We start from the raw sequence: 13138 nt of genomic DNA on the forward strand, positions 1-13138 counted from the left end.
TGAGAAACTAAAACTAGGCCTAACTTGAGAGCCCAATTGCTGTTGTTTCTTTTGCATATATAGGGCTTGACAGGATCAGCAGGGATAAGGCAAGGAAATGGAGTAAAAATGTATGAACAGGTGTCAGTGTTTGAAGGAAATGGGTAATTCACTCCTGAGATAACAGCTTTAAGTTGCTTGTTTGTGACTTGTAGAAAGGCTGGGCATGAGAGAATAAACCTTGATATGCGCAGGATATGGAAGTACGAAAGCCGGTTTCTGTGGGGATTAGGAGCTGAACACCTTCTGAAGGCTTAAGGAACAGCCGAGTTTGGGGAGGAAGGGAATCTACATTGAAAAAGCACTGACTGTCATTAAGCTTTATTTATCCTCTCTCCCAGACTAATGACGTAGAGGCAACTGTAAAACACGAGATAGCAAATGATGACTTACCCGTGAATGGAAAATTTGCAGATTCTGGTGTACAAGACGTGTCTCCTGATGAGCATGAACATTTTGTGGAGACCAAAACCAACATTCACTCTTTAATTCTGGATTTCACCCCGGTGAACTTTGTGGATTCAGTTGGAGCAAAAACACTAAAATCAGTAAGTAGGGCTTTTTTTCCCCAGAAAAACCCACAGAAAACTTTTAAGATACCTAATAGGGAACCTGTAAGCATGAGATGTGACTGCCCACTCAAATACAATCCAATAGTTCACCTAATCACTGGTTTAGTTCATTAAGTTTTAGCTGAATACTGGGGAATGTGGACTGTGCAGCTTTCTCAGTATTTGGCTTCCAGAACTGTGATGTGTACAATGATATGTCTGCATTTAACTTCAGTTTAACTCTGTTGCAGATTATAAAAGAATACAAAGAAGTTGGTGTCTGTGTCTACGTTGCCTGCTGTAGTGGTGAGATGAGATTTTTTTTTCTTTTTGTGAGTTTTATGGGAGACACTGTGTTTTATCTCTTTCCCTCTGCTCCCAGATTTTCTGCTGCCAGGTGCCTCAGTAGAATCAGCACTTACTGCACATAAAATTGGATTTGAGGAAAAGCAAGTCCCTGTGCATTAGAGCCTTCACTTTAGTGAAAGTAGAGCACTGATGTAATGAACACTGTGAGCACTAGATCATGCTCCCGTTTCTTCCAGCTGGCCAGTTGTAAATGCCACACTAAACTTTGTGTCTTGAAGTTGTTGTAGTAATGTGATAAGGAGAAAAGCCTGAAATGTTCCAAGCTTCCAATATTTGGAATTGTAGCATCTTCTACCAAGAATACGCCTCTGTGTATGTCTGGATAAGAGAATTACCTGTTTGGAGTAGAAGTAGCATGGGATCCATCTGGCTATTTTAAATATTTTAAGTAACAGCAAGTAAGAGAATAAGTTATTATCTTCTTCCTGGGATGCCATTGCCTTCCATCTCTGCACTTAGGTTTATTTGCTGATGCTGTGTTGGGTTTTTGTTTTGTAGGCCCTGTTATGAATGAGCTGACAAGACTGAACTTTTTTGATAACACTGTAACAAGAGAGTTGCTGTTTCACAGTATTCATGATGCTGTCCTTGCTTGCCAAGTGAAAGATGGGTCTGCTTTCACAGACTGACTTTGACCTCTGAAGAGTGGCATCGAGCAGAATGGAAGCCAGATTTATGCTGATGGAGACTCTGAATATCTAATTTGCACAGTTTGAAGAGAGCCTAAGGCTGTTTGTATCTACGGGTATAGGGTGGTACCTATTTTTTGTAGAAAGAGTGGATAAGGAATTGGAAGCCTTCATGCTCTTGAATGTTTTCCTTTAATCAGGGTATAGCCTTCCAACAATACACAAGCACAAAATTATGCAAGAAAAGAAAATTCAGTGTATTCTGCTGCAATCAGAATCTAGTAGACATGGTAACATTCCTGTTCCTGTTGAGAAAATGGGCACTTTAACTCACTACAAGTGGGATCTTGCAGGAAGTAACTGTCTGCAAGTACAATACACTGTACCAGTGTCTTTAAAGAACTTTTTTAGATGGCTTTTAAAGCCTGATATCAACATCTGCATACAACAGATTCATACAATTTATAATAATCTGCCAGCTGGATTAATGAATTCACACTGGTGGCATGTAATTGCTGCTGTTTTTAACTCTGGATGGTACAGTTGTTGGTGTTTTTTTTTAAAGATCTAACCTGTCTCAACTATACTCAACTCTTCATTTTTGCTGTAAGTGAACATGGAATCAGAAACTCATTGTTTAATTATTACATTATCAATATGGTACTTTTACTGCCAAAACCTAGTTAGACTTTCTAGAAGAGAATACAATTGATTTTAAGCTAAAATTAATTTAGCTTCAAAATTTGAAGACAAAACGGGTTTGAGGCAGGAGTGAAGTCTATTTAAATTAAGAACTGGTGCCCTAGATGCAGTCTCTTAAGCTGGAATGAAAATGTAGACACGGTCTAAAGTCTCAGTGGTCCAAAAAAAAAAAAAGAGAAGTACTTTTCTTTTCCCCATCTTCCAGTAGTGCTGCTTCTGCCTCAGCTTTTAAGTGCTTTGAGAAATGGAGTTCAATAGAACTCAAAAATGTTACATGTTTGGGTTTTTTAGAAGAAACAGTAGTGTGGGAGGTTTTTTCTGTCAGTCTGGCCACTGTGGTACTGCCTCACTTCAGGTGTGAGATGAAAACCATGAAAATGGAAAACATGCAAAAGAAGGAAATCTTCAATGTGTTTCCCTCCCAGCAGTCACTGTGAAGCTCAGCAGAGGTAGGAATGTGTCTCTCTGCAGCTTGTTTCGACAGCTCAGGCGAAGTGGGACACCAGTGACATTTCATTTGGCACCCTCAAATCACAGGCCCTGTACATAAGGGAATTCAGACACCTTCCTCACTTCTGATCACAGAATGGAACACTTTTATTTTGCTTCAGGCTCCATTGTGATTAGGGCTTGCTTCAGGTAAACCAAGTTTCCCAAGAATCAGGGAAGTCAGGGAAGATGTTTTATTTCCTCAGACTCCCCTGCCAATTGGGATAGGAAGCTTTCTGCATCAGAAATTGCTGCTTAGCTGGAGTTCAGAGGATGAAGTGCATGCATGTTAACACATTGTGTGTGCTTATTTAAACAACTTTTGGTACATTTTATAATGTTAACCAGTTCAACAAGCCTTTGTATCTACATACAGTATATTTTTCTACTTTCAGCTTGTCGCAGCTTCAGTTTTTAACTCTGTAGTCTCTTCAGTTCACATTGAAATCCTATCAACTTCCAAAATAAAGTGATGTCACTTGTCAAAATTTTCCACTTTGTCTTGGTGAGACTCTGTATGAGGGACAAGCTGAGGCCCCTGGATACAAGTGTCTGTTGCCAAGGGGTGGGCCAGGAGGAGTTGCCACCTCCAGGCACGTCTTCCCTGCTGTGCTGGTTCCTGCTCCTCACCCTCCTGGCTTCCTACCCCATGAAACCCTCTCCTTGCCTGGCCTCAGTGGGATACAAGTAATGCTGTGTCTCCCATCCTGGCAGCAACAGCTGCACTTCCCGGGTTGCTGCTGGAATACTGGACTGAGCACCTTTGCCCAAGGAAGTCCCAGATCCCAGCCCCTGTGAACTAGTGCTCCTGCAGCCCACCAGCAGTGCTGGTAACTGACCCAGTAAAACAAAACCTGGCAGCTTTTGCTTAGTCTCTTCCTGTGCTTTGCTGCCACCAGCTGAAGCACTGCTTCCTGCTGCCAGCCTGAGCTAGCTCCTGGAAAGGGAACTAACTTCCCCTTTCCTGCACTGATTAACAGACTGCTATCTAAGTTTAAATCCCACTTTAGGCTTGTCAGTGCTAGATTAAACAAACCCCTGTCCTTTAAACCTGTAACTGGATGAAAAAGAACCAAGCTCTGATGGTACCAGAGCATTCACTCAGGGAGAGAAAAAATGTCCTTTCGTGTTCTCCCAAAGTGGGCAATGACTCAGACCATCACACATGCCTTCCAGTGGCAGCTCCTGCGTTTTCTTGGGACACACTTACACCTCGGTGCTGAGCATCACTCAAAACATTTCTCAGTACACCCAGAAACTTAAGGGTCCTTCACACCTCTATGGCTCAGATTACAAATTTTGGGTTGTAAATGGTGACCAGAAATCCAAACTTGGGATGTCTAACACTGCCCAGGTATCTGATTTAATATTATCTCACTGGTTTAGGTTGTGTTACCAGAATCCCTTTGGGATTTTTTCCCTGCAGCAGCAGTGGTGTAGAACACACTCACAATGAACACACACCTGCTCTTTGGAATACTCTTTATTTCTGGCTTCCAAGAACAAAACATTAATTACTACACTTGTATTTGTGTTCCACAGAAGGTTTAAGAGGAACATGAAGAACATTCCCTGGCATTAGTTGTAGGTCATGTAGCGGGGGGTAGCACTGAATTTCGCATAGGATTTAATGACTTTGTTCACTGCTTCCAAGAAATCCTTCTCCGTTGCAATTTTGCGGCGTGCTCGGATGGCAAACATTCCTGCCTCCGTGCAGACACTGCGGATCTCGGCGCCTTGGGAAGCAAGGGATAAACCAATTCAACACTAACAGTGGAGATAGAGCACACAGAGAATTGTTTAAATAACTGAACACATTCAGCTCACCTGTGCTGTTGGGACACAGCCGAGCCAACAGCTCAAACCTGATGTCTCTCTCGACACTCATAGAACGAGCGTGGATCTTGAAGATGTGAGTTCGCCCCTGGAAAAAAGGGTGGAGGACAGAGGTGTTCATGGCATGAAAGAGATGATGACTCCAGCCTGCAACTGCCCACATCCACAGCACGGGCACATGGAAAATACATCCTGTATTTGCTGCCCAACTATAGTTTCCCATGTCTGAACTGGAATGTTTAAGTTTCCATGATACAAATTTAGGAAAGTAGCTTTAAAAATAGCTTCAGTCATGGAAGTACCTCAAGTAATTTCTCTCAAAAGAGCCAAAACAAAACACATTCCAACTTCTGAACTGTATCATAGATCTGGTTATAGGATTTTTTTATCTGTTGAGGCAGGAACATACAGTGATTACAGCTGTTCACCATGGCTTCTCAGCCAGGGGTGGGATCTCTGCAGTGTGGGAAAACCTTTGGCACATCTTTAATCCCCCAAATTTCCAAATAGTTTCACATCAGTTAAGAGTCCTGCTTTTGTTAACTCTCATGAACTTCCAGACAATAAAGCCCCAACTGAAGAAACACTCTGGCATCAGAACACACTTGGCTGTGGAAGAGCGTTCTCACCTCCAGGTCAGGCAAGCTGAACTCAATCTTCCTGTCCAGCCTGCCGGGCCTCATCAGCGCCGGGTCCAGAGTGTCGGGTCTGTTTGTGGCCATCAGCACCTTGATGTTGCCCCGTGGGTCAAACCCATCCAGCTGGTTGATCAGCTCCAGCATCGTGCGCTGCACCTCATTGTCACCCCCGGCCCCGTCGTCGAAACGAGCACCTGGAGAGGGGACACAGGAATTCCACAGTGAGGGAAATGATTTTAGATGGTACCCAAGTACTTGTGATGAGTTAAAAAGCTGTGAGGGGGTTATTTGGAAACGACACATTTCAAACCAAGAGTTAATGCTGCTACCTGTCAGATAAACTAACTGTTGGATCTTCATCCTTCATACCAAAGGGCCTGTATCTCCCTGTGTAACAACTGGCCAAGCTGCTGGAATTTATAAATGTAGTTTGTTTGTTTTGCCTCCCCTCAATCAAAATCCTCCCTTGTCTGTGTAAAAACTGTTCTACTTCAAAGGACCTAAGCACTTCCTTTGAGAAAAAAATTCAACGTTCAGGCAGTAATAAAGATTTGGTGTGTAAGCCAGAAGCTGAAGGGGTTTAAGTTAACAATACTTGTTTGCAAACATAATACAGAGATTCTTCACTAAAGTTCAAATAATCTGGGTGTTCCAAATGTGCAAAAATGGCTTCTCCTGGGCTGTATAAACCACTTCCTGACAGCTTCCTAGACATGGGGTGTGCTGGGGGTAGTTTTGCTAACACAGTGTTTACAAGCACATTTCTTGAAATGCAGCACTCCAGATAAAGAACTACAACATGAAAAGAAAACCTGGAAGCTCTCATATGGGATTAGAACTATAGCCACTAATAACATACCTCCAATGGCATCAATCTCATCAAAGAATATAAGACAAGCTTTTTTAGTTCTGGCCATTTCAAAGAGTTCACGAACCATACGAGCTCCCTGAAAGCAAAAATTAAGAATTTGTTAGAGTTTTGAGGCACATTAAAGGAAAACTATCAAACTTTTCATGCTCCCAAACACTTCTAAGTTTCCAATAAAAAACCTCTTTTTATTTGTTCACATATATAATAGGACATTTGTAAAATGTATGCTTAAAGCAATTTATAAAGGAGAAAAAAATTACTGCTCTTTAACTCAGAAGTACAGATGAAGTAATTTACCTACAGATGAAGTAATTTACCTTATTTCTCTCAAGTGAGAAATAAGTGGCAGAGTTGGGAACAGAATTCTAATCCCAGAGTCCCTCCTGAACCACAGACTGAACTCTGCACTGCAAAACCCCTTTCATCAGTGACAGCAAACCTCAGGTACTTTCCCCATTGCCTGACCTGTAGCAATTTGTCTGACAGCTACTCCCCCACCTGTATCTGCAGTATCCAAGTCCATCCATCCCTCATCCCCACTGCAGTGTCTGGTCCCTGTAAGGGAAATGTGCAAATCCCTCCACATTCCCTCAAGTATTTGCTCTTACCTCTCCCACATACTTCTGCACCAGCTCAGACCCAATCACCCTGATGAAGCAGGCGTCAGTCCTGTTGGCAACAGCACGGGCACAGAGGGTTTTGCCTGTGCCAGGTGGCCCAAACAACAGCACTCCTTTGGGAGGCTCAATCCCAAGGTTCACAAATCTTTCAGGCTGTAACGGTGGGAGACAGAAGGCAGGGTTATGTGCAAATTAAAGATTATGTGCAGCAAAGTGTAAATACAAATTAAGAAAATCATCAATGAAGAGCAATATAAAGGGGGCTAAGCTGTATTTCACTTGTTAAAACCAGACTTACTTTCACTCAGCTGTTTACATTCAGCTACACTGTCTTTTCTTGCTTTTTCAGATGCTGACAGATGACCAGAATACTTCAAAAATAATAAAGGTTTCAATATGGAGGTTACTCACATGAAGCAGAGGGGTTTCGACCACCTCTCTCAGCTTTTCAATCTGCTCTTTACAACCACCAACATCACTGTAAGTGACATCAGGCTTTTCTTCTACCTGCACAACAAAGAGGTGAAGGAGCAGTTACCAGCCTGGTGCTGTGAATCTCTCCAGGCTTTCACAGCCCAGAACAAAATCCAGCTAAAGTAATCACAGCTACAAGACAAAGCAATGTCAAAGTAAGTAAAGAGAGTTCTCACTTGCATCATGGTGACTGTGGGATCAATCTTTGGAGGCAAGGGGATATGGATTTGATACTTGTTTCTGTCCACCCTGGTGAGAAAGCATAAAGACCATTATTTTAACACTGGTTAATTAAACCGCAATGTAGAAACAACTCTGTAAATGAGAAGGTGAATTCTTAAACTGTTCTTTTCTCTGGCAGAAAGACAGCCCAGCCCTGAAAGCTAATAGCTAGAAACTGGAATTCTTTCTGCAGAAAATTTTAAGGTTTCCAAAACTATTAATTCTCAAGTATTTTGAAAACTAAATTTCAAAATATCCCACAGAGCAAACTGGCAAAATATTGATTCTCAAAGTTTCATCTCTTCGGTGAACATTTCCTGGCTGTCCTGTAACTGTGCAAGTGCCAAAGAAGAAACAGACTTTGGGCTATGCAGGCTCCCTGAGAACTGGAGCTACCGGGGCCCAGACTGAAAGGTTTCAGTCCATTACATACGGTTTTTGTCAGAATAACATCAAAATCAAGAGATTCCATCAGAGCATGCAGGTGAGCTACCGGCTTCCAAGAGAAAGACATTAGTGTTGTAATTTCAACCACGGCAAAAATGTGAAATAAAATGATGGCTGTTGACATGTCAAACTAAGACATGAGACAACTTAGAGAAAGCTTCACTCTCCAAGAAGACTCATAAGAACACAAAGACTTTGCATACCCAACTCTCATGCCTTCTTCTATGTCAGTAGGTGCCACCTGGTCACTGAGATCCACCACAAACTTGGCAAACTGCTTGACATTGATAATGTACTTGGGATCCTCGGAGTCTGCATTGATTATCTTCGTGCACCTAATACAGAACACACAATTACACCTCCAGGCACACAACCTGGCTTGTTAACTGCATAAGCATCAAGATAAGAGACTCTATTTCCCAAATACACCAAAATAGCTGTTGCACTTTTAATTCCATTATTATGACATCATACAATAACTGCAGGAATAAGTACAAGTATAAAGTACAAAACACAGTTCCTTTATGATTCAGTGGTAAAAAGCACCTCCAATATGCACAACATGTGAACCTTATTTTTTAAAGAAGTCTACACATAAGCTATAAATCACATTTTTAACACTATGGAGCTCCACTGAAAGAGGAAGAGCAAACTCACCTTGCAACTTGTAATGGTTGCTCACTTTGCAGAGTTTGTTTATCTGCAGCCAGATCCCAAAGAGCAGGAGGAGCCAGGCCAGTGTCAGATTCCTTGATTCCTGTGTGCAGAACAGACAAGCTGAGGAGGAAGCAGCTAAATGGGACATAAGTAATCCTTCCCACACCAAAACCTCAGAGATAAGCCTTCAGGAAGCTTCTTGAGAGGCCTCAAAAACACACTCACACACATATCTTTGATGGACTTCCTAAAAAACAAGTTTCCTAAAGAAAGATGTCACGTGACTGTGCAGCTAAACGTGCAGATCCCAGTCTGGCCACCCTCTCATACAATTTTGCAGTGTGGGGATATTTCAGCCTGACACAAATATCACAGACAGTGGATGTCTACCTCCAGAGAAGGAGTGAAACTCTGCAAGTGCTTTCACTGAGGGAAAGCTTCAGTGTGATATACAGAAGCCAAAGGACTCACATAGATGAGTCACATAAATCTTCCAAAACATGGATATAACAAGTACCATCTCCACAATGAGAGAATCAAGGTTATTCTACAAGAGAAGTTGTGGTCTTCCTGGCAAAACTGAGGGCCACTACAGGATTAGCAACAAGGCCACATACGTCAGTGAAACAAAGAAAAATTAGGAAACAAATTAATTGCCATTGTTACTGATTTTAACCCAGCTGATTTGAAATTCTAACTGTTCTGCTACACATTTCTTCATTACACAAGGACTGGTACCACTACTTCATTATCTAGTGTCAGAAAGGGGCATTTGTTTCATGCCGCTGCTATATACATAAAAATTACAGTTTTGATTAAAAATGTGTTAAAATACAAAATTACAAAATCAGATGTACTGATTAGCCCTGCCCAATCAGAAAACCCATCACCTACCTAGCAAAAATCTCATGTTACCAAAAAAAACCCTGCATTCTCTTGAGAAAAATAACAACAATAAATCAATGCAGAAGTTGTTTAAAATCAACTTCTTAGAACACTTGTCTTGGTATCTGTGGCTCTTCTGCTGGAAGCCATCTTAAGAGAGGAACATACCAGTAAGCTCATTGATCTTCTTAAGTAGTTGTTGAATATCATCTTCTACTTGCTTGATCTGCCTTGAGTACGTGCTCTGGCCCTGGCAAAGGAATATCATGTAGACTTCGTAACTCAAATTATCTCATGTTTAGGAAAACAGGACAAGAGCAGCTGAGCATCAAGATGTTCAACAGACTGTCCTGGTGCAACAGCCAGCTATTGAGCACAGCCAAAAAAGACAGAATCAAGTTCCAGTAACAATATTTCTGTTTGCAAAAGTGAAGTGCAGCTACACACAACTGCCTAATTGTGCAAGTGGAAATTTTCCACATTTGTCAACTTCAAGGACTTGTTTTTCTTTTAAACTTGTTCAGCCTTATTTTTTTAAACTATTTCTTCAGAAGTTTAAAAAAGTCCTAGTAAAGACACTATCTGAAGACCATCTCTATGAGTACCTTACTCAACCTTTCTATCATCCGCAGAAGACAGCAGAAAACTCATGGGGCAAATCACAATTCTTTCTTGTGATAAAATGCTTTTTTTGATCTGGATCTGCCTAACACAGGCATATCCAGATCTGGATTTGCTGTACAAGATCTCCTTTGCACACCACTGGTAACGAGAAGAGAAGCCACAGTGGGCACAAGATGTATTTCAGAGCTTTGTAGAGGTGCCTCAGTGTCAACAAAATTCACGCTTCTGCCAAACACCCAAATCCAGACATACCCTGAGCTGCAAGTTTCATCTTTCAAGAGTTCTTTCATAGACCAACTGGACTTCCCAGTGGAGAGGGGAGATTGGCATTTTAAGCCTTACTGTCCATGGAAAATGCATCCCAATGTTATGTTCCTTTGGACAAGGTCCATCTATCCCTCTCTGACAGCTTTTTAACATGATGCTAAAAGAAAGTCAATTTGAGGGCAAGAGTGGTCTGAAAGTTATTGTTTTTATAAACCAAGAAAACTGGTGAGTGAAAAAGCCCTGGTAAAGCCCTGGCTGTCAGATGCCTGTGGTGATCAGCCATGAGATACAAAACAAAAATAAAGAAACCCTTAATTACTTCCAAGCAAACAAACCCACTGGATTGCTTTTAGGGTTGTGGGTTGGGGCCTTCTCATTGGACGGTGAAAAGGGAGAGAAGATTTTGGCAGGAGAGAAAAGCATTAGGAGCCTAAGCAGGTTTACTAACTACTCCCTAATGACACACTCCTCCACTCCTGCACTCTATTCCCAATAGGAACTGCTTTTTCTCTTCAACACTCTCATAAGTGTAGGATACTTACATATGTTTTCAGCAAGGCAATGTCCCCTTCATCCAGAGCTGAAACAAGACAGGAGAGACTTAGCTTCCAGTTTTAAAAATAAAGCCAGCAGCATCAATTCTGCTTCTAAAAGATGAACACATTTATTTTAAAGGGATTTGTTTGAGTTTCTACTTTTTCACTGAACCAAAGTGGAACAAAGAAGCATCAAACAGCCAAGAAAAATAAAACAGGGTCTCCACTTCCTATGACTGTACAAAGGAGGGATGGAAGATATGAAAACTTCATCTTTTTAACTTTTTGTTTCTAAATGTCTAAGAAAGCATCAACAGAACACTGTCACCACTTTCTGCCAGTGATGTCTCTCTTCCAAAAAGCTCAGTGTGTGCAGAGAACAGCAAATCTAAGCTGGTCTCAGTAACAAAACACCACTGTAAACTACTAGTTTTATTATTGTAAAACAGAAAACATGGGAAGGGTCAGACTAAATGAGACAAACAGTGTGGCCTAATATCCCCTCTCAAACAGGAAGGTCCACAAATGTGGCAAATACATGGCAAGACCCCACTCCTGGGTCACAGATTGTTATTATCCACCTTTAAAAAACTTTGCTAACGTGAATATTTACATTGGTTTTTTGAATCCCTACAAACTTTCAGCAATTTTCAGCAGGATACATGGGAAGGAATCCCCTGGTTTAAATCAGCATTGTGCTGCCTTTTACTTGACTTAAGCCTGGAATCTAAAACTTTCACTTGAGCCTCAGAACTCCCTCACAAGAACAAGCAGCATTGGCTGTTCCATGTGTTCAGTTCTGCACAGTCCTGCAGGGAGGCTCCAGGGAACTTTCTCCATTAAATAAAAAAACCAGAACTCTCTGTTACTGTCACCCCCTGCTCCTTTTCACATCACTTACAGTTTAACACACATTCAACACACCCTCTCCCTTCCCCCAAAAGCTGTTTCCATCCACCATTCCTGGCTCTCAGTATCCTCTCTTTTCTAATTCCATTGTATCTTTTTAAGGCAGATGGAGCACAAACCACACAGTACTGATGACCTGGGTGCAGTATGTGTTATACATATTCTGAGAGGACCTTTTATGTTGATCCTTCTTTCTTTCCTGACTATTTATACTACCCCAATGATTTTTTTTATAGCTACTAAACACTGTGATGCTGCAATTTAGAAGTCTTTCTTGAGTGGGAACAGTTCAAAGTCCATCACTAATTACATTTTGCCCTGCTTGCGCTCCTAGATGCATCATTAAATATTTACTAACATGAAATAAAAATGCACATTAAATTGAAATAAAAAGGCACGTTTAATTCAAGCACAAGGAGCAACCAGGAATTTTCACACTGTGCTGGTGTGCTCGAAAAAATCTGCCACTTCTCCCTCTCCTGCTGCCACTGAATTACTAATGGAAGTGGCAAACTTTAAGATCAAGTCCAACTGTCCACCCAGAACTGCCAATGTAGCCACTAAACCTTGTCACCCAGTGCCAGATCCAGATGCCTCTTGAACCCCTCCAGGGAAATGGAGACTCCACCACCTCCCTGGGCAGCCCATTCCAATGCCTGACCACCCGAACAGGGAAATTTTTTCTCCAGTATCTGATCTGAATTTCCCCTATCTCAGCTCAAGGCCATTTCCTCTGGTCCTCTCGCTACAGGCAGATAGAAGAGATTGGCCCCCACCTCACCACAACCTCCTTTCAGGGAGTTGTAGTTTTTTTATTGTATCTCGTTTTATTGGATTTTTTTAACTCATCAATGAACCACAAAAAGCCTGTTTTTCTCACGAGGAGCAGATCAGGCATTTTAAGAGCCTCTTACAAGACAACTAGACCAAAAAAAGGTATCCTCTCTTCCTCCCCTGAGGATCTCTGCAGCTTCCCCGACCAGCCCCATACGGTATTTGTTCTCCCCCCCCATCGGTCCTTCTCTGTTCTCCCTGGGAATTCCCAAAGCCGGGCCCTCACACTGGTGTTTATTTCGGCACTCGGGGGCGGCGGCCGAGGCCAGAAGCCTCCTCAGGGACATTTCTAATCCCTCTTTTCCCATCCAGCCCCCCGGCCCCGCCGCTCCCGGCGCTACTCCGGCAGCTGCTCCCGGCACGGTAGTGCCGCCGCCGCCCTTGCCCCCTCCCGCCGCCCGGGCGCTGCTCCGAGAGACTCCCCCTCCTCGTCCCTCACCCCGGATGGGCTTGTCCTCCTTCTCCTCTTCCTTGGTTTTCCTCTGGTCGGCTCCCAGGTAGTCCGGCATCTTGCCCCCCGCCCTTACGCAGCACAGCCG

The 13138-nt window shown here is 42.4% G+C and overlaps 2 protein-coding genes across 9 annotated transcripts in view; one reads left to right on the plus strand and one right to left on the minus strand.

Annotated features, from left to right (window-relative positions):
• Positions 1-3270, plus strand: part of SLC26A5 (solute carrier family 26 member 5) — a 36368-nt gene extending 33098 nt beyond the window's left edge. For 7 of the 8 annotated variants that reach the window (XM_027679387.1, XM_027679393.1, XM_027679390.1 and 4 more), the window contains 3 exons: positions 381-587; positions 842-896; positions 1458-3270. In XM_027679387.1, the coding sequence (XP_027535188.1) occupies positions 381-587; positions 842-896; positions 1458-1588 (393 nt within the window). In that variant the 3' untranslated portion in view covers positions 1589-3270. Of the gene's footprint in view, positions 1-380; positions 588-825; positions 897-1457 lie in introns of all 8 variants that reach the window. The other variant, XM_027679395.1, reaches the window with a different exon arrangement.
• A 976-nt stretch (positions 3271-4246) lies between these two features.
• On the minus strand, positions 4247-13132 carry PSMC2 (proteasome 26S subunit, ATPase 2). The gene is made up of 12 exons (XM_027679397.1): positions 13039-13132; positions 10863-10900; positions 9598-9679; positions 8545-8644; positions 8091-8222; positions 7395-7467; positions 7156-7251; positions 6733-6897; positions 6113-6200; positions 5245-5447; positions 4607-4703; positions 4247-4515 (listed from the first exon to the last, which is right to left on the minus strand). The coding sequence occupies exons 1-12, from the start codon at positions 13106-13108 to the stop codon at positions 4358-4360; spliced, it is 1302 nt and encodes a 433-aa protein (XP_027535198.1). The 5' UTR covers positions 13109-13132; the 3' UTR covers positions 4247-4357.
• Between the last annotated feature and the right edge of the window lie 6 nt (positions 13133-13138).

This window comes from Neopelma chrysocephalum, unplaced genomic scaffold (genome assembly GCF_003984885.1).
Source record: "Neopelma chrysocephalum unplaced genomic scaffold, ASM398488v2 Primary Assembly neopelma1_45, whole genome shotgun sequence".
Classification (NCBI taxonomy): Eukaryota; Metazoa; Chordata; class Aves; order Passeriformes; family Pipridae; genus Neopelma; species Neopelma chrysocephalum.

Excerpts from the sequence above, each read along its gene's own strand:
- PSMC2 (XM_027679397.1), bottom strand. The coding sequence starts at position 13,108 with ATGCCGGACTACCTGGGAGCCGACCAGAGGAAAACCAAGGAAGAGGAG. Across the intron at positions 10,901-13,038 it reads GGAGGACAAGCCCATCCGGG|CTCTGGATGAAGGGGACATT; the intron begins GTGAGGGACGAG and ends GTCTTGTTTCAG. Across the intron at positions 6,201-6,732 it reads TGCAGAAGTATGTGGGAGAG|GGAGCTCGTATGGTTCGTGA; the intron begins GTAAGAGCAAAT and ends TTTTGCTTTCAG.